At 42.4% G+C, this 21,563-nt stretch overlaps 2 protein-coding genes across 2 annotated transcripts in view; one reads left to right on the top strand and one right to left on the bottom strand.

The window, feature by feature from the left end:
* Positions 1-1,745: 1,745 nt before the first annotated feature.
* On the bottom strand, positions 1,746-15,279 carry LOC121344123 (arylacetamide deacetylase-like 4). Its single transcript, XM_041419834.1, has 4 exons — positions 15,169-15,279; positions 4,018-4,234; positions 3,239-3,302; positions 1,746-2,517 (listed from the first exon to the last, which is right to left on the bottom strand). Exons 1-4 carry the CDS (start codon positions 15,277-15,279, stop codon positions 1,746-1,748), a joined length of 1,164 nt encoding a protein of 387 aa, XP_041275768.1.
* Positions 15,280-16,853: 1,574 nt separating this feature from the next.
* DHRS3 (dehydrogenase/reductase 3) overlaps positions 16,854-21,563 on the top strand; it is a 28,297-nt gene continuing 23,587 nt past the window's right edge. The window contains exon 1 of the mRNA XM_041419546.1: positions 16,854-17,835. Within this exon, the coding sequence (XP_041275480.1) occupies positions 17,563-17,835 (273 nt within the window). The 5' untranslated portion in view covers positions 16,854-17,562. The remainder of the gene's footprint in view (positions 17,836-21,563) is intronic.

The following is a 21,563-nucleotide window of genomic DNA, read 5'->3' as shown; positions in this document are numbered from 1 at the left end:
TGACATATTATAAAGCTGAATTTCTTATTATTTGTAGTAAATTAAAGACCAATGGATAAAGGACCATGGAAAAATCTCAGGAGCAGATCAGTGTCAATGTTTGGACATAGACCCATAAATGAGTCATAATTCCAGAGACTGATAAAGGAGAGAAAAGTATTGAGTAGCTGAACTGGCAAGGAGTATAATGCTGCACTGAACTGTGTGTAAAATAGCATAAGATTGTCTGTGACCATCTCATAACTTACAAAATACAAGGTGGAACTGTACAGACCTCCTTAATTCTGGCACTTGCCAACCTTCTCCAGCTTCTCCAATGTCATTAAACTTCTTGCAACGCTTTTATAGCAGATACAGACTGTTGGCCCAGCTTCAGCTACTAATGTGTGAGCTGGTAACCCAACCTTTGTCTTCGTAACCAAAGCAGATCCTGAATCCTCAAAGAGTGGAACATTTGGAACTATCACATTATTTACCCCTGGAAGCATTTCTTTGTTTGAAGAGCAAATTGCCTGCAACAGGAAAAATGAAACAAATAAACTTTCTGTTGTGTCAAGGGTGCATGAAGAAATGTAAACTCATTTTGCTGAGAGGGACTGGAGAATGAGAACCTTTGAGTAGTGACTTGTTGCTGCAGAGATGTAACCCAACTCACCTGTCACCAGCATTCATTAACATGGTGACAACACAGAACATTAAGTTCAATGAATGGGCCAATGAACTGTCTTCTTCCTACTCACAGTTTGCCTGGCAGGGAGGAGACATGTACGAACTCTTTCCACAGTCATGTGTGTATGGATTTTATAAAGCCAAGGTAGTTGCACAACAATTAAACATTTTACAATTCCTAGGCATTGTATGCCCAGCTATTTTGCAATGCAATGGCAATTATTTTTTGCATCTGTGTTTAGCAAGGGTGGATTTCTCCTAATAAGCAATATAACAATTACAGCAAGATAACAATTGACCTCAGATTTTTCTTTGGCTTTGGATGTCCACAGAAATTATTTGGCAGGTTCCATGCTATTTACATCCTTTTCCCCCAAAAGCCAGGTAAGCTGAATACAATTAAATGCTGCTCTGAAAGGAACTTTATAGAATATAATTTAGAGGATATTCAGTTATTTTTGAGCAGTTCTCCCTCACTTAATTTCTGTTGCAGTCTCAGGTACCCATCTCATGCACTGTGTGAACTGTACCAACCTGCCTGCTTCCCATTTCCCTTTAAAGTCAGGTTTGTAAGTATGCCCAATTAATTCCTTCAGATTTTAAGCACAAATGCAACATAAATGCATATTTTAAACATAAATGTCTGTACAGACACTCTGATGGTGATTAATACTCATCCCTGAAGTAGGGAAGGGATCTCCACTCTCCAGAGGTATTGCCATGCTGATTTTGGGGGCACTAGGTGTGCATGCATGTGCACATGGCTAATTACTCACACACTGCATGGGATTTTAACTTACACATTTAGAGTGGTTTTTGTTACAATGAGTTTTTATTCTTTGACATATGAAGAGAACAAAAATTCTTACAATGCAAGAAGAGAGCCTCAAAGCAAACTTACAAAAAAACTCTAAACATCACATTTCTAAGCAATAGCAAGTAAAAATCAGAATTCAGCAGACCATGCTAATGTCATAAGTTCTTGCCTTGATTCTAATGGGCAAATAGCTGGTAAATACAATTTAATTGAATCACACTCTCTCTAAATACCAGTTCACTGTATGCAAGAAAATGATTTAATAGCCTTTTATAAAGTCTACAGCATGGTTCATCACAGTACTTGATGATGGGAAAGAGAACAAACCATATCCAAAAAAGCCCAGTGCACCGTGAAAGCCTTTTTCCACGTGGTGCCAGGTCACGCGTACGTTGTTGTCCTCTAAGCGCTTCTTGTACAACAGCCCTTCATCCCTGAGCACATCGTGCTCACAGGTGACAATACAGGTGTCAGGGACACCACAAATAACAGCATCCTCTGCCAGCAGCGGGGAGACCCGGGGTTCAAACAGTTCTTGCACTTCTTCGTGGACTTGAGGTAAAAACAAAGTGGGGAGTGGTGGTTTATAGCCCAGTTTAAACTCATCTGGAATGAAATCTGGACTTATCCATTTCCTATATTTCAAATTTATACTCTCAGGAACATGAGAACCAGCCAGAATCGGTTCCTTCAGGGAGCAGTCCTTGTTGAGGTATTTGAGAATGAAATGGACCGTGCGCTCCCGGGACAGGAAGGCAACGGCAGCATTTTTCTGGTGAGATGGCAGATTGAAGTTCAGTGCTTGCAGATAGGGATAGATCAGCACCTGGGCCCGAATCTTTGGGATATCTGTCCTGTGCCCCAGATCTTGGCAAACACAGGCAGCAAACGTGCCCCCTGCACTGTCCCCACAAACAACAATCCGAGCGGGGTCCACCCCGTGGCTCTCTGCAGTCTTCAGGAAGTGCACGGTCGCAGTGAGACACTCCAGAACCTGGGCTGGATACTTGTGCTCAGGTGCTAAATGATACCTGAGAGGTAAAAAAGCAGCTGGTGTTACACACTGGGAGTGTCTCATCTGAGATACATCCCGTGCAAAAACTGCCCCAAACCAATATTAATTACAGCATTCATTATATCTAGTTTAAAGTTTTTATATGCTGAAGAAAACCAGAAAAACTTTTCCTCCCTTCTCAAAACCAACTCCTCCCAATTTAATAAAATCCTTTAATAGTAAACTTTTTAAGGGAAAAATTTGTTGGAAATTAAGGTTTTTTTATGCCATCATGTATTTTCCATAATCAAAACATCTTTGTAGGAAACAGTGGTCCATGCTGGTTTTAAAAAATACTAAATTTTAGTCTCATTACTTACTCCTTAAAATCATCCCAGATTATTTTAAATAAAAATATTAAATATTAACATATTTAATATATTTAAATATATTCTATATATATTAAAATATTAAAATCTTATATTTGGCTTATAATTTCTTATAATCAAGCAAAGGTAATGATTTCTGTGGTGATAGTGAGGTACAAGGACCAAACCTGTAACTCTGACCTTGGCTCAGGTATTTCCATTGCCATTCCAGGGCATGCACTTGCTCCCCACATAACAGCAGTGTGGGGAAGACAGCACTAGAGCTCAGTTTCTTTTCAAAGAAATGTGAGTTCAGGGGTGTGTGGGAGGCAGGGGCAAAGCAGCAGAGTTCTCTAATTCTGGGATTAGTGCTGGTTGAATTTCACTTACCCAACAGACACGACCACTGAATCAGATTTTCTGGCTATGTACCGGCATATTCTTTCATAACTTCCTGAAGAACAAAAGTTGTTGATGTAATTAACAGCTTAGAAAACTTCAGTCAATATTGTCACTTATATTTTTATGACGTATTACCACAATATCTTGTCAGCCCCTTGCCTATTTAGTAGTACCCAGATTTTCTTTAGGGTAAAAATAATCTAGACTTTTGCTGATCAGGACTTGCTGTATAATTCATACATTTAGACAGATCACTGATCTGGGTGGAAAATAAGGAATTGTTATGATTTTTACTATTAGGAAATGGGCAGTGGTTTTAAACTGAGAGAGGATAGAATTTGTTTCCGTGTAAGGAACACATTTTTATTATAAGGGTGGTAAGGCCCTGGCACAGACTGCCTGGAGAAGCTGTGGCTGTCCCACCCCTGAAAGTGTCCAAGGCCAGGACTGACAGAGCTTGGAGCAACCTGGGATAGTGAAAGATGTCCCTGCCCGTGGCAGGAGGTGAAAGAAGATTGTATTTAAGGTCACTTCCACCCAAACCATTTTGTGATCCCAATGGTGCTATGATAAAGAGTGCTACATTCCATTTAAAAAAATAATGTAAATACTAAATAAGTGCAGATTAGAGAGTTTAAAAAATGCTTTAAGTGCTTTCTATCTCCAGTCTCGCAAACTAAGCTTCAGTCACTTCTTAGGGTCAGGAGATTTTAAAAACAGGCAGTTAAAAAAGCTAAATTGTCACATTTTCTCTTTCAGGTCCTTACTGATGCTTCCGAAAATGCCGCATCCTCCATGGATGAAGACAACTCCTCTCCGTTTGCTGGCAGATGGTTCCCTTGGGAGGTAAATCCTTATGGGTACCCCATCAAAATGAAGATCCTTAATGAAGAGCTGGGAATCCCAGCATGCTGGGAGTCCATCTGTGATCAGCCTGATAAGTGTGTGCTCCTTGATGATACCCAAGTGGTTTAAATTCTCTGCCTAGACAGATAAAAGAGGAAAAAATGAGAAATCACTATAGGGAATACAAGTATTCCCACTTTGTAAAGGCCACAAGCTACTTTTTCCTACACTGTCTTTAGCATAATTGGGTTGGTTAGTCTTTAGGATTCCCACAAATAACTGTCTTTGGGGTTTTGGTTAAAGAAAATGAAGATTTACATCTTCCTTATTGTGGGAAGAATGTTGTAATACTTGTTCCATTAAGTGTGTTATATAAATACCTTCTAGTTCCTGTGATCTGGATTTACCACAAGTAAGAACAGGCATTTGCTCAGGTGTGGAAGCTGGGAGGCCTGAGGCTCCTTTCCTAATGACTGAACAGAAAGAGGCATTTCTTGGGGATGGTTCCAGTTCTGGATGTGTTAAATCATGCTCTGGAGGTGTCTGTTCCTCTCCATGATAAACTGTACTTCAGATGCCTCAATTAAAATATTTAAGGTTAGGTGAGATGAAAATGTCACTCTCATGACAGTATTATTATACCGGGGGAATAAAGCACAGGATTATCATACTGGGGGGAAAAAAGCACAGGCCAGTCTGGGGGCAAGACTGGATGACTTAACGGGGTTGGGTCATCTCCCTGCCATGGGGTCAGTGAGAACAAGCTGTAAGACAACCATTGTGTCTATGATCATTGCTGAGGGGCTGCTGGCCCAAGTGAGGAACTAATGAAAATGGTTCTGAACCTCATTTCCTCCTACATTAGTGAAACCATTGCCTTTTCAAGATCTCATCAGCCATTCATAAATGAGCCTGCGGTCAATTCTTACACCTAATCAGCAAAAAACCAAATATTCTGAAGACAAGGAAGGTTTGTTAAATAGCCTCATCCAAGGCCAGTCAACTGCTGATAATTCAGACAGTGTAAAGATCACACTGAAATCCTCCTTTGAACACATTTTGTAATGGATGTATTTCCTGTTAGAACAACATTTCCCTTCCTATTGCATAGTGATTTAAATGCCCTTGTGGACTACTGCAATTCATTCTTCTGTAATGATGACAGTCATCACAAGCCATTTGCAAATTGTATTGTTGTTCTTTTCTAAGCCACAGAAGTCTCTGTATCAATTCCTTACAAGCTGAAGACACGCTTGTGTAAATTGTATTTTTCAACCTGTGTATCAGAGATTCTTTCTTCCTTATAATCTAAACCAGTTTGCAATAAACAAATTGGGTGAGGAGTAATAAAAGAAATCACCATGAGGCATGGAAGAGGGAGAAAATCAGTCAGAAACAAAGATGGGAATCCAGAGATTATCTGGAGTCTTTTCATAACACTCTGCCACCAATGCCAGGAGTGCTTAGGGTAGTTTAAGAGACAAATGGATGGCCACAGTTCTTGCCTTGCATTTGAAAAAGCACATTTTAAAGTATCACGGCAAAGGGGAAAGCTACTTTAAGACCCAGTGCACTGGTGGCAGAAACCACAGGGTGAATCTAATCTTCTCCAAACAGCAATTTTCAAAACTCTCATGACTCTTAAGTCAGTCCTTCTGTCAGAGTTATGGTTTTGGAATGTGTGAAGTTGGCAGAATTGCCATTTAATCTCATTTGAATTTTCTAACATCCTTGAGGTTTTTTAGGGCTTTCAAATGACAGTAATATATATGATAAACTTGTTATCAGAGCATCCTATCTAAATATCCTCTTTCCTTGCCTTGTCTTAGGAGTTCCTGACATCACAGAGGCATCTCCAAATTCAGGGGAAACGCTGTCAGGAAGAAGAGGGAATTTGGTATGTACTCTGTCAAGAAACTTAATCAATAATTAGGAAATACTTCAGAACCTATAGCAATACATTAAAAACCTAAAAGGTTTGACTATTTCTACACAGATGTGATCAGTGTTAGTGGTGAAATTTATTACATAAACCAGGTCCTAAAATGCTAATATGTGTATGAAAAAGAGTATGTCAGCTTTTCTTGTGAAACAGTCTTTGAAAAACTATTTGCTTGAATACCTAAATTCTGACACAAACTGGGTTTTATGTGGAAGGTCATATGGGGACCAGATTTTTACTTTAAAATAATTACAAAATCACATACCAAAAGCAGCAAGACCCACTCAATTTGAGCTTCGTGGACTTTAGGACTACATCAGAGAGTCTTTCTGTCAGTCACTCTGAAGTGTGCTTTTCCAACCACAATAATTATCGTCAAAGCTTCCTCACACAGTGCAATATGCACAGTTAGTCTGAACATAGATCAGTCTGAGTAGTTTAAAACAAAAGCCAGGAGGCTTCCTCTCATCTCTTCCATTTCACATGATCTCTTCATGACAGGGGACAGATGCAGCAGGAGCATCATTTATGTACCTTCTGCTTGAAGGTACACACATATCTGGTGTTGCAGCTTTTCTAAGACATTGCAGGTAGGGTGGAAGAAGAAAGCAAAAGCCTGTCTTGTATTGTGGAAAAAGAGGTTTTTACAGGAGCATACATCACTGGCATAGTAGTGGCACAGCTCTGTGGCACAGGAAGAGCAGCATTCATCAGGATGAACAGGATAAGTTAATTGCACACGTCATACACAAAGCATTTTAAAATACACGTACGCAAAATATATTTAAAATATTTAAAATAACAGACACAAAGCACTTAAAAATAAACCTGTGAAGTCATTACTGTGAGGGCTGCTCCTCTGAGCAAAAACATAAACCAGGAATGCACCCAAAGTACCAGTCGATGCCTAAAGGCTTTTGAGAGAAAAATAGGTGAGTAGGTTGATTCAGTGCATAGCAAGTGGTGAAATGCATCTTAAAAGCTATTCAGAAAAAGGATCCTGAAGTTTAGGGAATGTATTATTAATGAAGAGAACATATGCACTTATTCCTTAACAGACACTTAAAAGCTGTATAAATGGGTTAAAAGTATCACCTGAAAGAATCTTTTCACCCACCAAAAGAATCTTTTCACCCACCAAGCAGCAAAATTAGAGAATTTAATAGCATTGTCCTATTATAATATTACTGTCATATTATTATATTAAGTTTATATATAACATAACACAAAGAGCAGTATGAAATATGCAAGGACAGCATTCTGTCATGGTAGCCAAGGCAGAAAAGTATCACTGGAGAATCAGGGACAACCCCTAGATTTGGTGAATATTGCTGTGTAAGTTCAAACAACCCACTTAAGTCTTTTAATATATTGTAATGGCCCAAATCAGCTCTCAGGATGTGGGGCCAAGTTCCTGTGCTCTTTCTGTATAACTGGGGATTAGAGAATTGAGGTGAGCTTCATACAAACATCAAAGAAACCACTCCAATTTTCCTGCAGGCTTTCTTTTGACATGTTACGTGCCAGACATGACAGGGCTTAGGCTGCTCCTACATACTCCTGTTGCCTACTTTGAAAGCTTTTTGGGTGAAAGCTGTTTCATTCTGTGATGGCAAAGCCCACAGCACAGTGAGTCTGGCTTCCAGGTACTTAGATAATAGGTGACAACAGGCCTAAACCTGCTTTGGCAGGAGGTTCAATTAGATGACTTCTGGAGGTGTCTTCCAATCTACCTGATTCTATGGTATTTAACTAGTGTTCTGTAATTCAGTCACTGCAGAATAAGAACAGAAACAAGGGTAAGAAAATTACTGCAAATAGCTCAGAATTTAGGAAACTGCCTTACATATATCAGAGTGCACTTAGACATAGCAATTCAGGTTATTATTATCCATGTAAATTATGAACAGCCCTCCTGTCATCCACAGAACCAGTCATTTCATTATGGAAATACACAATTGCAGCATAAGAATGGATATCTCAGTATTGAAAGAACTCACCTCATCCTGGCTGCTTTATGTATGATAACAGAAACCAAATCAACCTTTGGCCTTTAAATCTGTGTTACTGTGTGCTTCCCATTACATATAGTTGTAGTATTTGTAGATGCATGTCTTCATACTTAGGTCTTTCCTTTTCTGAAAATCCCAGTATCCCAGAGCGTGAAACTCACCAGAATTTCCATCAGAGTGTACATACAGTGATAAAGGCGAAGCTTTGCTGGCTGGTCAATATCAGAAGGAATCTCTCCCTTGAAGAAATTATTATTAGTTGCAATTAAAACCAGCAATACAAAAGCAACTAAAATTCCTGCTATTAAAACCAGAATATAATAGGATTCCATTGTTCTTTGGTGGGAATAATTAGACACTGTTTGATATGATTCTGTCAGTATTTATATCCTCCAGACTGATTCCACAGAGACGTCATCTGCATATCATTTGCATACAGATTCCCCCTGCCCTTCTCCTGTAGGCAGGGCTGGCAGGTGCTGGAAGCCTGCAAACATCCGGCTGTGACAACTGCACTTGGTATGGTTCAAGCTCATGCATAGCACAGTCACTTCCAGGAAACACCTTTCTTTTGTATATTACAGAATTGCAAATGGGTTTCTTTTTTATCTGCTTTATGGGCCTGGAAAGTTCTCTGGGATGTTTTGCAAGTGTACCATTGAGTGTCTCAGAGCCTAAAGAAGAGTGGCTGCTCTGGACTGCAGTCTCCATGGTCAGGAATTGTAGTGGTTTTGCTCTTGGAATAGGTCTGAAGGATGATTCCAAGGCTTTTTGCTTAGTGCTGATCTTTTCCCCAGCTCACTTGCTGAGGCAGACAGCTGGCCAGAACAGTTAGAACAGGCATTCTGAACTCAGCCTCGAGGAATTTTGCTTTTGGAGATCCACAGACCTCTCAGTTATTTGCCAGCCTGAGTGAGCAGCAAGGGGCTCTGGGGTCACCAATGGTGCTGTGCTAGCACAGGGAAACTTCTCCTTGACTTGGAGAATTTTGGCCCTAACCCTCTGTGCTGATTCTTTCTAAAGAAAAGATGTTGATATCTTTACAACTCCCTATTTTGCTGTGTTTTCCAAGATGATTCTGTGTTATCCATGATTGTAATTCAGGTGTGATCAGAGCATATAATATCCAAAAGATTGCACCAAATGAGGTGATGACAGTTCAGGAATGAGTCACCAAGTTTAACTTTGTGTATTTCTGTCCACAATGTGACTGGGCAAAACTTGTTTGGGTAAGATTAAAAAACAAACAAGCATTAGCTCAGCTTGACATAAGCAATACAACCTGTGCTTATCCTCTGAACACTGAAACATTTCTTTATCCCCACTAATCTCCCCAATACCTCATTTAAAAACCCTTATAAAAGCTTGTGATCATGGCAATAGAGAGAAGTATTCCTTTTCATGAGCCACAGGATTCTGCATTTGGCTAACCAACCTGTAATGATTTTCCTCAGAGAGATCTTCACTGAAAAAGGTGAGTCCTTTCTACATTTTCTTGCACACTTTAAAAAAGCAGACAAAATATATCTGCTTAGAAAAATCCCATTTATACAAAATATGTGTTATAGCTAAGAGCAAGAAACTTCAATGTGAATTAGTCAGAGGGATAAAAAAAATATTTGGCTGTGTGGAATGAGTAAACAAGATGAGTCATAAGAGATAAAATACCGGATGATGAGTGACCAGACTGGATGCTTAAGGGAAAAGGTCTAATCCTTAACTTCAGAGGAGGTCAGCAAGAAGATTGAATTATGTGGTTTTAAATTAAGAAAGAATGATAGATAGATAGATAGATAGATAGATAGATAGATAGATAGATAGATAGATATAGATGATAAAGATAGATGATAGAGAGATAGATATAGACATAGATGATAGATATAGATAGATGATAGATAGATGATAGATATAGATAAATATAGATAGATGATTGTTGTGATACGGCACAAAATGATGACACAGACACTGCTGCTCTCGAGGGGAACAAAAAGGAAGAAGAAGAAGAACTTTATTTTCTGACTCCAACATTTATAGTTTTCCAAAGGTGACAGTGGATTGGAGGGTGACAGTGCCACCTCTCCAATGTCACTGGACAGACTAAGGGTCCATCAATTCTCTCCACCTCCATGAAAGAATGCAAAACATAGGTTATTTACAGAACTGTGTGTGAGAAAGTTTGTTGAAAGAATGCAAACATCAGAAGGCTTAACAAAGTCTTACAAAATCAGGGCGACAGATGATAGATATAGATAGATAGATAAATATAGATAGATAGATGATAGAGAGAAAGAAAGAAAGAAAGAAAGAAAGAAAGAAAGAAAGAAAGAAAGAAAGAAAGAAAGAAAAGGTGTTAAGGATAAGAAGATAATGAAATCTATTTAAGCAATAACGTGGAATTCTCAGTTTAACTCAGCAGGCCTGGACCTTGTCATCACAGTCATCCTTCCAATTCTGATGCAAATGAACTGACTAAGCTGGGTAATAAATGATCTCTTCCATTGCTGAGGTGCAGGACACTTCACTGAGCCCCTCCTAGCCCTACTCCATCCAGACCTGTCGGGCTACACTAACTTGAGTGATTTTTAAAAAACAAAACAACATAAACTAAAGCAAAAATTAACACTACTTTTACATTCTGTGAGGTAATATCTAGGTTGGGGTTTATTGATTTTCGTGTGATCTTATTTCCCCACATCAGTTCATACACATGACCTATCCTAGCCTCCCAATCAAAATTGTTTGCCTTTGACAGCACCATTCTCTTCCTAACATTCCTGTTCTTTTTCATATCCTTTGTAAAACTGTCAAGTTTGAAGAAGCTTCAGACAGTTAGAGGCCCTGAATTATTTCATCTCAGTAAATATTAGTGAACCTCTCCCTCTGAAAAGAAGTTACAGCTGCATGTAAGGAATTCTTTTAAAAAGACATTGTTAGAAGGAATTCAGGGAATATTTTATCCTGAGATTTCCTTTCTAAGCTAGTTTACAATTTACCAGTGCAAACTTGTTACAGGCATTAGCTTGCTGTTCAGTTTGTGTCAAAATTGATGTCACATTGGTTTAGTAGGATTTCAGGACTTTTCTCTAATTTTAAGAGCCTTAAAGACATAATTCTTCTGTTTCCCCAGTTCCTTGTATGTCTTAGAAGTTTTGTCAGGACTGAGGAGTTAGTCAGAAGGAATGGGTAAATATTCACTGGCCTAAAAGTCAGTAAAGGCACCAAAGAGGAGGCAAGACGAGTCAATCAGGTTAACAAACATGATCACTCCATTCCTGTTCACGTGGGGTATTTTTGCATTGATCTCTCTTGAAGCAGCCTAAGATGTTGAGAGATCTGGCTTCTAACCACAGATAGGTGAGGAAAACCAAGTGCAGTTACAACAAATGGCAAATTCTAACATGTATGAAAACAACTCGGCAAGTGGAACAAGTACCACATAGGTGAGATTGCATCCCTTTGAATTCTAGAGAGCCCCTGTGAGCACTGTGTAAACTTCTGCTTATAAAGACAATTATTTTTACATCTGAGTCTAGAAAGGGATGTTACCTAGAATTTAGACTTACTCAGTAAGACATTTTTATATCTTTACCCATGACACCGCTTTGTTGTAAGACTCTGGGAAAGCCCTAAGACATCAAAATGCAGCTTTTTGTAAAAGGCCTGACGCAGTCTTTTCTGTCAGGCTGGATGTTAACCAGAAACCCATTTCCTTTGAGCTTAGTCCATGGCAGAACTTAGAAGGCAACAGTATCAGACTCTTAATAGCATATAGAAGGACAGTGTGAAATCACAGAACCACTGGGACACATTTCAAAAGGAAAATGTGAACACAAGGGAAAAATGAAATCAAGAAGCACAAAAATTTAGCTCTTGATTTATCCAAATCTGACAGCAGTACTTCATCTAACAAAAACCAGATCAGCTTGGCAAAAGATTTTCTTATTTTAAAGGAGCTTTAAGTTTTATTCTGTGATCATGATAGATTGTCTATGATAAAAACCCCTCCACTGATGTAAAAAAATTGAATTACTTGACACCGTAGTCACACAGCCTTTCTATTGTGGAACTGCTGCTCTGTGTTCCCAGGTTTGCACTGTATATATCTGAGTGGGACTTTTTAAGTTGAAAACGCAGAATTGTTAGCCCAAAGGGCTTTCAGAAGTGCCTCAAGCATAGTTTTAATTTCCAGCTCATTTTCCTTTTGAAAGTTCTTGCAGTTTAGCAACCTCATTTGTACAAACAACCTTCCAAGGCTGGTAGAAACTTGGCTGCAAAGGCTCTGTGAGCACAGTTCTGCCTATAAATACAGGTGCAGCATGAACTGTGAGCATTCAGACACTGCCTGAGCCTCTTCAGAGATCCAGGTAACATCATTCTGCAAAAATGGAGCTTTGTCACGTAAGTGATGTGTATAGAGAGTGTATCAACTTGTTTTGGAGGTAAATGTGCTTTTCACTGCTGTTTTTTCCTTCAAGCCACCACAAGTCAGAAAAAATCTATGACTATGACACTTATTGAGAATATGAGTAAATCCACACTAAGTACAGTCCAAAAGCTACACAAGTACAAACCCAGAAACCCAAACCAACACATGGAAGCCAAAACTGGCTTGAGTTACCACTGAAATACATTACACAGAATCATAGAATATCCCAAGTTGGAACATATCCATAAGGATCATCAAAGTTCAACTCCTGGCCCTGCACAGGACCACCCGAAGAATCCCACTCTGTGCCAGACAGCCTGACTACCTTCTTGCTCTCATAAACTGGAATAAACATAGTTAAAAGTGCCATGATAATGGCTTTAAAAAGTTGTTGTGTTGGTTGTTTTTTCAGTTTATGCTTTGTTGTGAGTGTCTGTGTAAGAAACAACTGCTGAAAATGCAAAATTAATTCTGAAGATGATGCAATTTCACAGAATTAACATGCCTGCTTATGGAATGTTTCAGGGCACTGGTTTAGGAATTCTGAGTGTAAACATGGGTGGGATTCACTTTGGGCCAGCCTGGGACTGATAATTAGAGAGAAGGCTGTGATGGGACAGATCCTTGTTACCCTCACAAAGGTGTGTGCTGAGCACCCCTTTGTACCTGCAGCAGGGAAAACACCTTGGACAATCAGCCCTGTGTGAAAGTGTACTTCAGGGAGTCTCACTAACAGAGATGGACTTTGTGAGTAAAAGTTCATGTTGGTTTTGTAAAGGTGACAGTTTGGAAAAGGACATCTTGCCAAGAAAGAGTGTAGTGGTTGCTGTACAAAAATCAGGTGAAATTCCAGAACATTCCTTTTTTTTTCCCCCCCTTTTCAGAGTTGAACTGCAATTAAAAGGGAAATACCTCTAAAGTTCTAATGCTCTCACATATAGTATGTGTAGTATTTAAAGCTATTTGACTTTTTGGTTAAATCACATGAATTTTAAAATAACTTGCATATAGTTTTTATTTACTACATGCAAGATGCACTAACTTCAGTTTTACTATAAATCTGCTTTTGCTTCTTGTTTTTGTGGGTTTGTACAATGTAGCATCTACTAGTTTTAACTGCTTCAAGGTAAATCTAAAGCAGTAAAGAAGTAAAATAGTTCATACTTCAATGAAATTTGAAGAGCTGGTTAGGAAAATGTTATATATCTAGAACTGTTTTTTAACTCCCAATCCAAATTTGGTAGCAACTTTGTACATAGGCCAAAATCATAATGAATAAAAAAAATCTCTTGAAACACATATTTAGATTGTTATTCAAGCTGGAAATAGACACATGAAATAAATGCCCACAAGATTATTCCATTCCCCCTGGCTTCAAAGGACCTGCAAATGTTTTACATTCATAATTAATTTTCTTTTAAATCTAAACAAGTTATATCTGCAGTATTGATGAGTTTTCTATTTTAACTGTATCTGTGGTGCTTTAAGCACAAAGAGACTGAACTCAGGAATCAAAAAAACCCAAATATACTTCGATGGAGTTCACATCCTTTCATTTTCAACACGGCTCCTTATTTCCGTACCGAAGTTGTTATATTTGTTCCCAGTCCAGACACTGAGTCATTCCTGTCTAAGCCAGACACTGGGTTCTCTGGGTAATTTCTCTCTCCCTTCCAGAGCTGTTGTACTGAGAGGAAAATTGCAATGCCAGGTGCCTCCCCGAGCTGCATTTCTAGAGGTATTACTGTAAAAACACACCAAGGTGCTAAATGCTGCCAACAGGCCACGGAAATTCTCTGGTTGGCTCAGATGCAGCTGAGTTAGGGAACACTCACTGATTCTGTACAGACACTTCCCAGTTGGGATGCTTCATCCTCTCTTCAAAACCCTCTCCTGGCACTATGATTATGCAGTGACAGTCATATGGCTTATTTCATATGAGGTAACCTGACAGTTAAAGGTAAAAATTGTGCAAGTTTCTCTTCTCAATTTTATTTCTTTTTTTCCTTCCCTTAAAACTTTTGTGGAACTTTTAAAGAGATGAAATTCAAGGATTTAGGTATTTTTCGTATTTTTTATCAAAAAATCTATGTGTGACAGAGCTGTTGAATGTGGAGGGCACCAGAAACTTGGCTGCCTTTTTTTCTGCCAACAAAAAACTCCTGAACATTCTGTTCCCACATGGCCACTTTGAATGTCTGCTTTCAAAAATACCTGTTTGATTCCAAAGAAGAAAAGTGAGTTCATTTTTAAAAGGGATTTGGCGTCCAAACTCACCTCTCTCTCTCACAGATTCTTAGATTCAAATGTCCATTGAGGTGATGTTTTAGTAACTAGAGATGTGAAGAAGTTAAGAGAATGTTTTTAAGTGCAGTTTTCCCTTGATTCCAGTGTTTACCTCTAGATGGCTTCCCAGGATAGTGCATCTAGCTCCAGACCTGAGTGAACTTGTGGACTTGGATTCATTTTGATGAATCCTAGTGATACCTGCAGATATAACCCTGAATTTCTTTCCATCCCAGCTGTGAAGACAACCCTGTGAGGTTTGATATCCTTGAGATCTTTTGATCTCCTCAAAGCTTTGCGTTTCAGGTTAATTCTGATTGCTGCCACAGCTCCTGGGTGGGCATCAATGTGCAGTTACAGCCTCCTCAGAAAAGCTTCATCTGTACAACCTGAAATCAGAACTTACCTGTCTAATGCTGAACAGTGCAAACAGCCAGGGAGACCTGCTGTAATCACACTCTGCCCTTTCCCCTATTACAGGAGTTTGAAGGAGACCTTCTGGGTATGCCCTTATCATTGGACAAAAAAGTCTTGGAAGAAACCACCCTTTTTTGAAGGGTGAGTCTCCCTCTGTCAATTCAAGGCTGCCTTTTTCACTGCCCACTGCTAAATCTCCAGTTCTCAGCAATGCAAGCATCTTCCAGCATGGAAAATCCATGAGGTATCATGTTATCCAGAAAAACACTGCTCCAGTGGTACTAGATATTGATGGTCATCAGCCTAGGCTGGGTTCAGCTGGTGATCTAGGGCTGCAAGCAGCTTTGCCCTCCGCACACCAGCTGATCTTGGGCAAGCAGCTCCCTGTCAAAGCTCTGTGTGGCACAGATGGCTCCCTTGAACTCAGCCTCAGCCCTGTTCTTCCTGGACCTGCTTTTCCTTGGGCTCAGGTCAGACCAGGGCACCTTTCTGGTGCGTGTAGGTGAGGGAGGATGCAGGGGCTGGCTTGGTGACAGAGCACTTTGGCTCCTGCAGAGAGCCCGGCGTGGCATGCATGAGAGAGCCAGGGCAACAGGGAGCAAGCCCAGCATGGCATGAGCCCAGCATGCCCACAGCAAGCCCAGGGTGCCCGCAGGTGGTTCAGAGTGCCTGCAGGTGGTTCAGAGTGCCCACAGTTGGCCCAGGGTGTCCGCAGATGGCCCTGCTGGCCGCAGCAAGCCCAGGGTGCCCGCAGCTAACTCAGGGTGCCTGCAGCTGGCCCACGGTGTCTGCAGGTGGCCCTGCTGGCCGCAGCAAGCCCAGGGTGCCCACAGGTGGCCTGGGGTACCTGCAGCAAGCCCAGGGTGCCTCCAGCAAGCCCAGGGTGCCCACAGCTGACTCAGGGTGCCCGCAGCTGGCCCAGACTGCCTGCAAATGGCCCTGCTGGCCACAGGTGGCCCAGGGTGTCTGCAGCTGGCCAGACTGCCCACAGCAAGCCCAGGGTGCCCACAGCTAACCCAGGGTGCCCGCAGCTGGCCCTGCTGGCCGCAGCTGACCCAGGGTGCCCACAGCTGACCCAGGGTGCCCACAGCTGGCCCTTTTGTCCACAGGTGACCCAGCGTGCCTGCAGATGACCCAGGGCACCCGCGGCTGGCCCTTTTGCCCGCAGGTGACCCAGGGTGCCCGCAGATGGCCCTGCTGGCCGCAGCTGACCCAAGGTGCCCACAGCTGACCCAGGGTGCCCACAGCTGGCCCTTTTGTCCACAGGTGACCCAGCGTGCCTGCAGATGACCCAGGGCACCCGCGGCTGGCCCTTTTGCCCGCAGGTGACCCAGGGCACCCGCAGCTGACCCAGGGTGCCTGCAGCTGGCCCTTTTGCCCACAGGTGACCCAGGGCACCTGCAGGTGACCCAGGGTGCCCGCAGCTGGCCCTTTTGCCCACAGGTGACCCAGGGTGCCCGCAGCTGGCCCTTTTGCCCACAGGTGACCCAGGGTGCCCACAGCTGGCCCCTTTGCCCGCGGCCTGCCCCCTCGGCCGCGCTGGCAGCGCCCGCCCAGCCGCAGCGAGCTGGCGGCGCGGCGGCGGCCGGCGGGGGAGGGCAGAGCAGAGCCACTCCCAGGAACAGTAGTGAAATCGCCCCGACACTTTAACTGTCAATCAGGATTAATGGGGTATAAAACCTCCCCAGCGCCGCGGCCCTGAGCGGCAGAGACGGCAATAGGCAGGAATGAGTACGAGCCAGAGCTGAACTAGTGCACGGCGTAATTCCTGCTCTGTGATCAGACACTCCAAGTGAAAAAACCGGGAGAGGGGGCAGAGAGAGGCAGTGACCGGCTCAGCCTTTGCAACCGGCTCAGGACAGAACGTCTATAGATATTTATAGATACTAAAACAAAAACAACAACCTCACCCTGAATAGAGCCTTTCTTAAAAAGAAGGTCCTGGCAATTCTATCTTATTTAAGCAATTTCCTGAGTCTAAGAATAGAAATGAGCTGCCTGGAAGGCACTGCGGGCTGAAATTTGGAGACATAGGCTGCTTTATTTTATTTTTCTAAATATACAAGCCTTTCGTTTGGATACTGGATTTTTATGTGGGTCTTTGCAGCGGAGGGATGTATGGTTACTTTTAATTCTACTTTTTTTTTCTCCCCTCTTCATTAAAAAAAAGCTTTCCAGTTAAAGAGCAAGGAAGCTGTTTTACCTGCGTGTGACAATCCCAGAGGACACCGATCAAGAAACAGGGAGTGACTTGGTCTTCTGCACTACTTTACTCCTACCCCCATTTTTTTTTTAGGGGGAGGGAAGGATTTTTCCAATCCAAGAACCTCTTGCCCCCAAGTTTTGGAAGGGGGTTGAAGAATTGTCACCCATCTGGGGGTGCATGAAGGGTATTGCTTTTCTTTCTCTGTCACCTTGGTTTTGTGGCGGTTTGGAAGAGAACTTTGCCTGGGAGAAGAGGATGATCTGGAAGCGGCTGGGCGCCCTGCTGCTGTTCCCGGTGCAGATGGTGTATCTGGTGGTGAAAGCTGCCGTGTGCCTGGTGCTGCCGCCCAAGCTGCGAGACCTGTCCCGGGAGAACGTGCTGGTCACCGGCGGGGGCCGCGGCATCGGCCGGCACCTGGCCCGGGAATTCGCCAGGAGAGGAGCCAGGAAGGTGAGCCGGGAGGGGAGGGGGAGAGCCCACCTGCTGCTCTGCCACCGAGCCCTGCTGCCCCACCTCTAGGTGGGATCGCTGGGAAAAGGCGAGAGAAGCTCTCCTTTTGCAGGACTGAGTTGTTGCATCAGTTGCGTTTCAGAAGTTGCCCGCTCCTCCTTCGCTGCGTCCTGCCTTTCCCCATCCCAGCCGTGCAAACGCGATTGTGAGGAAGATCCCCCTCGTGAATCCCCCTCTGCTGACAAAGGACAGGGTTTTGCCTCAGCCCAGGTTTCCTGCGGCAGGGGAAGGAGAGCTGAGCAATTCTGTGCATGGAGCCGGTGCTCACTTCCATTGCTGCTTCCTGGCACTGCTGGGCATGGGCATCCTGCACAGCGAGCCCTCATCTGCCAGGATCTCCCAGAGGAGAGGGGCAGGTGGCTCTGGGACAGTGGGGAGAAGTGTTCCCTTTCACCCTGCTGGGTTTCCATTGGTGAAATTAATTCCTTGTGCTTCCTGAAGTCCCTTGTATTTCATTTTTGGACAGCCCAGAGCTGTTCAAGGGGAAAATGAATGAGAACCCGGCTAGAAGAGCACAGCTTGAGTGGAAGCTGTGGAATTATTTATTTGCACATTTCCTTTAGGAGAGGGGCTGAGAGTGGCTGGTCTGCACAGCAGCCCAGAAGTGCCAGTGTAGCTGGTGGGTCCATGCTCTTGCTCAGGAACTGGTGGTTTACCTTGAAATGTCGTGGTTTTGTAAATACAGGTATGTTCCTATTTGTGAATCAGTCAGGGATGCAGAAACACACATCCCTGAAATGAGTGTTAGGATGGAAAGTTTCATCTCCCTTTTTATTGGTAATTTAGGGGAGGACTGGTGAAATTAGACAGCTGCATAAATACTTCTCTGTGTGAGAGGATGAATGAGAATAAATAGAGAAGAAAGAAGAGGAAAAATACAGAATGAGATGCTATTTAAAGAAAAAAAATTGGATTTAGTTCAGGATAGGGTTTTATCACTTCCTTACACATGCATTACAGTTTTCTCTGTGTGGTACAGAGCTATTCTGGCATGTAACTCTGAGGTGTAAAATATGTCAGCATTGAACTTTGATGTTTGTCTGTGTTTGTGTTTAAACATCATGTTGAGATTTACACATTCTGGGAGTCAGAGCAAACAAGTTGATTGACCTTTGGACCCAAGAAATTTGCTGAAGGTGTATTTATATTATCTGTTGGAATACCAGGCTTCATTATTTATTTATTTAGAGTGGCTGGTTGCTATGCTGAGCGCTGGCATTAAAGTGCTACCATTTCTACAGCACATTTAAGAGCTGTTTTGCTGCAGTTGAGCTGGGAGCTGAACAATGGCCCTGAGGAGCCAGGGGACAGGGGCCAAAAGGAGACTGGGCTGTTTTGAGAGAGAGCAGAGGATGGAATTACTGTAAACAGACAGAGACTGTATTCAATCTGTATGTCCTATCTATTTGTATTTCAGTGCAGAATCTCTATGTATTATACAAGGAAAAAATACAGAATACGTGGGAATAATTATTGGGAACCTTTGTACTCGTCTCATACCATGTTCTGAAATGCTGTGTGTTGCTAGTTATTGGTTAGAACTTCGGGGTGTTTTGCCTTTTGGGATGTTTTCATGTGCGTCATCAAGGTGTTTGTCTTTGCATTGAGTCAATTTGAATTAGATTTTCTTTGCAGTTATGGCATGGTGTCCAGTCAGTCACATATGGCACTCAGCAAGTTCTGATCCCCCTGGCAGGGGCACTGCCTGCCAGCCTGTGGTGAGAACAGCAAAGTTGGCTTCATCTCCTTAGTAGTTTTAATGCTAATTTTACCTCCATGTGGTAGTTTCCATTCCCTTTGCTATGAGATTTCATTTCTTTCCTGCTTCTGTGCTTAACCCTAAATTTGTGGATTTTGTGCAGTCGCCATGTACCATGCACAACCTTCTGCTTGGCACTCCTCTTCAATTTTACACTTTGCATTTGACAATCAAAAAGAAATGAAAAAGCCTTGGAGCGTCTAGCAAGTCATCTTTTGATAAGGCTTGTGAAAACTGACTGTTTTTCCCATTTAACACTGTTAACTAGCGTACAGCAACATGCAAATCTTGAATTATTGATCATAATTAATAACTTAGAACAGATTCTGATCATCAGGTGGTGTAGTCACCATATTCCAAGTTTAGAGAAAGACTCCCAGCAAGGGCGTGGAATTCTGGGGCCAAGCCCAGCATGCCATGGAGGGGGCTGGCAGCAGTGCCACGGGCTCAGGCTCAGGTGGAGGGTGTGCAGCGTGTCCTGACCAAGCGCTCCCAGCGCCTGCGCACACAGACATAGTGGCGGGGTTTTGGAGGTAGGCGGCGATATATAACCATATTTTTGAGATTAGAATCTTCAGAAAGATAAGTTAGTTGGGACTGTGAGGCTATGAAACTTCTCTGGTAATTAGACTGGGTGGGATTTCATCTTACACTCAGTTTCAGAGGCTGGTTTTGTTGCTCACAAGTGAGATGTATTGGAGCCGTTTTCAAGCAAGGTGGCAAATGTTGTATTTCACAAGATTATGAATTGTCACATCTGCAACTCCTCTACTGTAAAATTTGATCTTGCGTTTCAAGCTATGAAGATGACAAGAAATAAATCCCAAAAGTGTTTATGCAAATGGAAATACAATGTCTTGTGCTTGACTGATGAGCATGGAGACTAAAATTCTCAATCTAATGGAATGGAAGTCTCTTGGGCATGATCTTGTAAATCCATCCTGATTCCCATGCTTTACCCCCATTGCTCTGCCATTGTGCCTCAAATGTGACTTAGATAAATGTCTAGGAGACATTTCCTTCTCAAGTGATGTTTCTTTTCTCAAAGTTGTTCGTTGGCCTCTCCAAAGAATCACAGAATCACAGAATTGCTAGGTTGGAAGGGACCTTTAAGATCGAGTCCAACCCATGTTCTAACACCTCAACTAGGTCATGGCACCAAGTGCCACGTCCAGTCTCTTTTTAAACGCACTCAGGGATGGTGACTCCACCACTTCCCTGGTCAGATGATTCCAGTATTTGACCACTCTTTCTGTAAAAAACTTCCTCCTTAAGTCTAGCCTGTATCTCCCTTGGCGCAGCTTGAGACTGTGTCCTCTTGTTCTATCTGTTGTTGCCCAACAACAGAAATAGCCAATAAGGGCACAAAGCAGTGCCAGTTCTATTTGCAGCTTCAGAAGTGTATGTTCTGGGTTTTTTTCAATTAAGACTGCCAGCAATTTTTAGGCAATGAGAGACTTTAATCATCAGATGATTCCTGTTCAAGTGTACCCTGAGAGGCCAAAGGATCCATACTCCGTTTGTAATTTCAAGTAGTTGTCAAGAACTACTTGGTCCTGGGAGGCACTGTGTATTGAAATGCTTCCTGGAGCACTTCTGGAAAAAGCCAAGAGCATGTAAATGAGCTGTATGCAGGGATGAAGTGGTTACAGATGATCCAGGACATGTTAGTGTTATTATGAGGGATGAACAGCACTGACTTTTCTCCGGAAGTGCTCAAGTGTTGTAATCCAACTTCCCAGAGATGTGTCCAGATTCATAAGTGCCGGCTGAGAAGCTACTCTGCTGTGGCTGAATCGCTGGAGAAATCCTTTCTGCTTGCAGTCCCTTCTTGCCTGCTTGCAAAATTCAAAATCTTCACTGTTGCTTGCTTTAACTCTTGAGAATTTGACTGTACCTTAAAAGTATT

This window comes from Onychostruthus taczanowskii, unplaced genomic scaffold (assembly GCF_017590055.1).
Source record: "Onychostruthus taczanowskii isolate IOZ18803 unplaced genomic scaffold, ASM1759005v1 scaffold61, whole genome shotgun sequence".
In the NCBI taxonomy this organism is placed as follows: domain Eukaryota; kingdom Metazoa; phylum Chordata; class Aves; order Passeriformes; family Passeridae; genus Onychostruthus; species Onychostruthus taczanowskii.
Note: the sequence above shows the minus strand (reverse complement) of the source record. Positions and strands in the feature narration are given on the sequence as shown.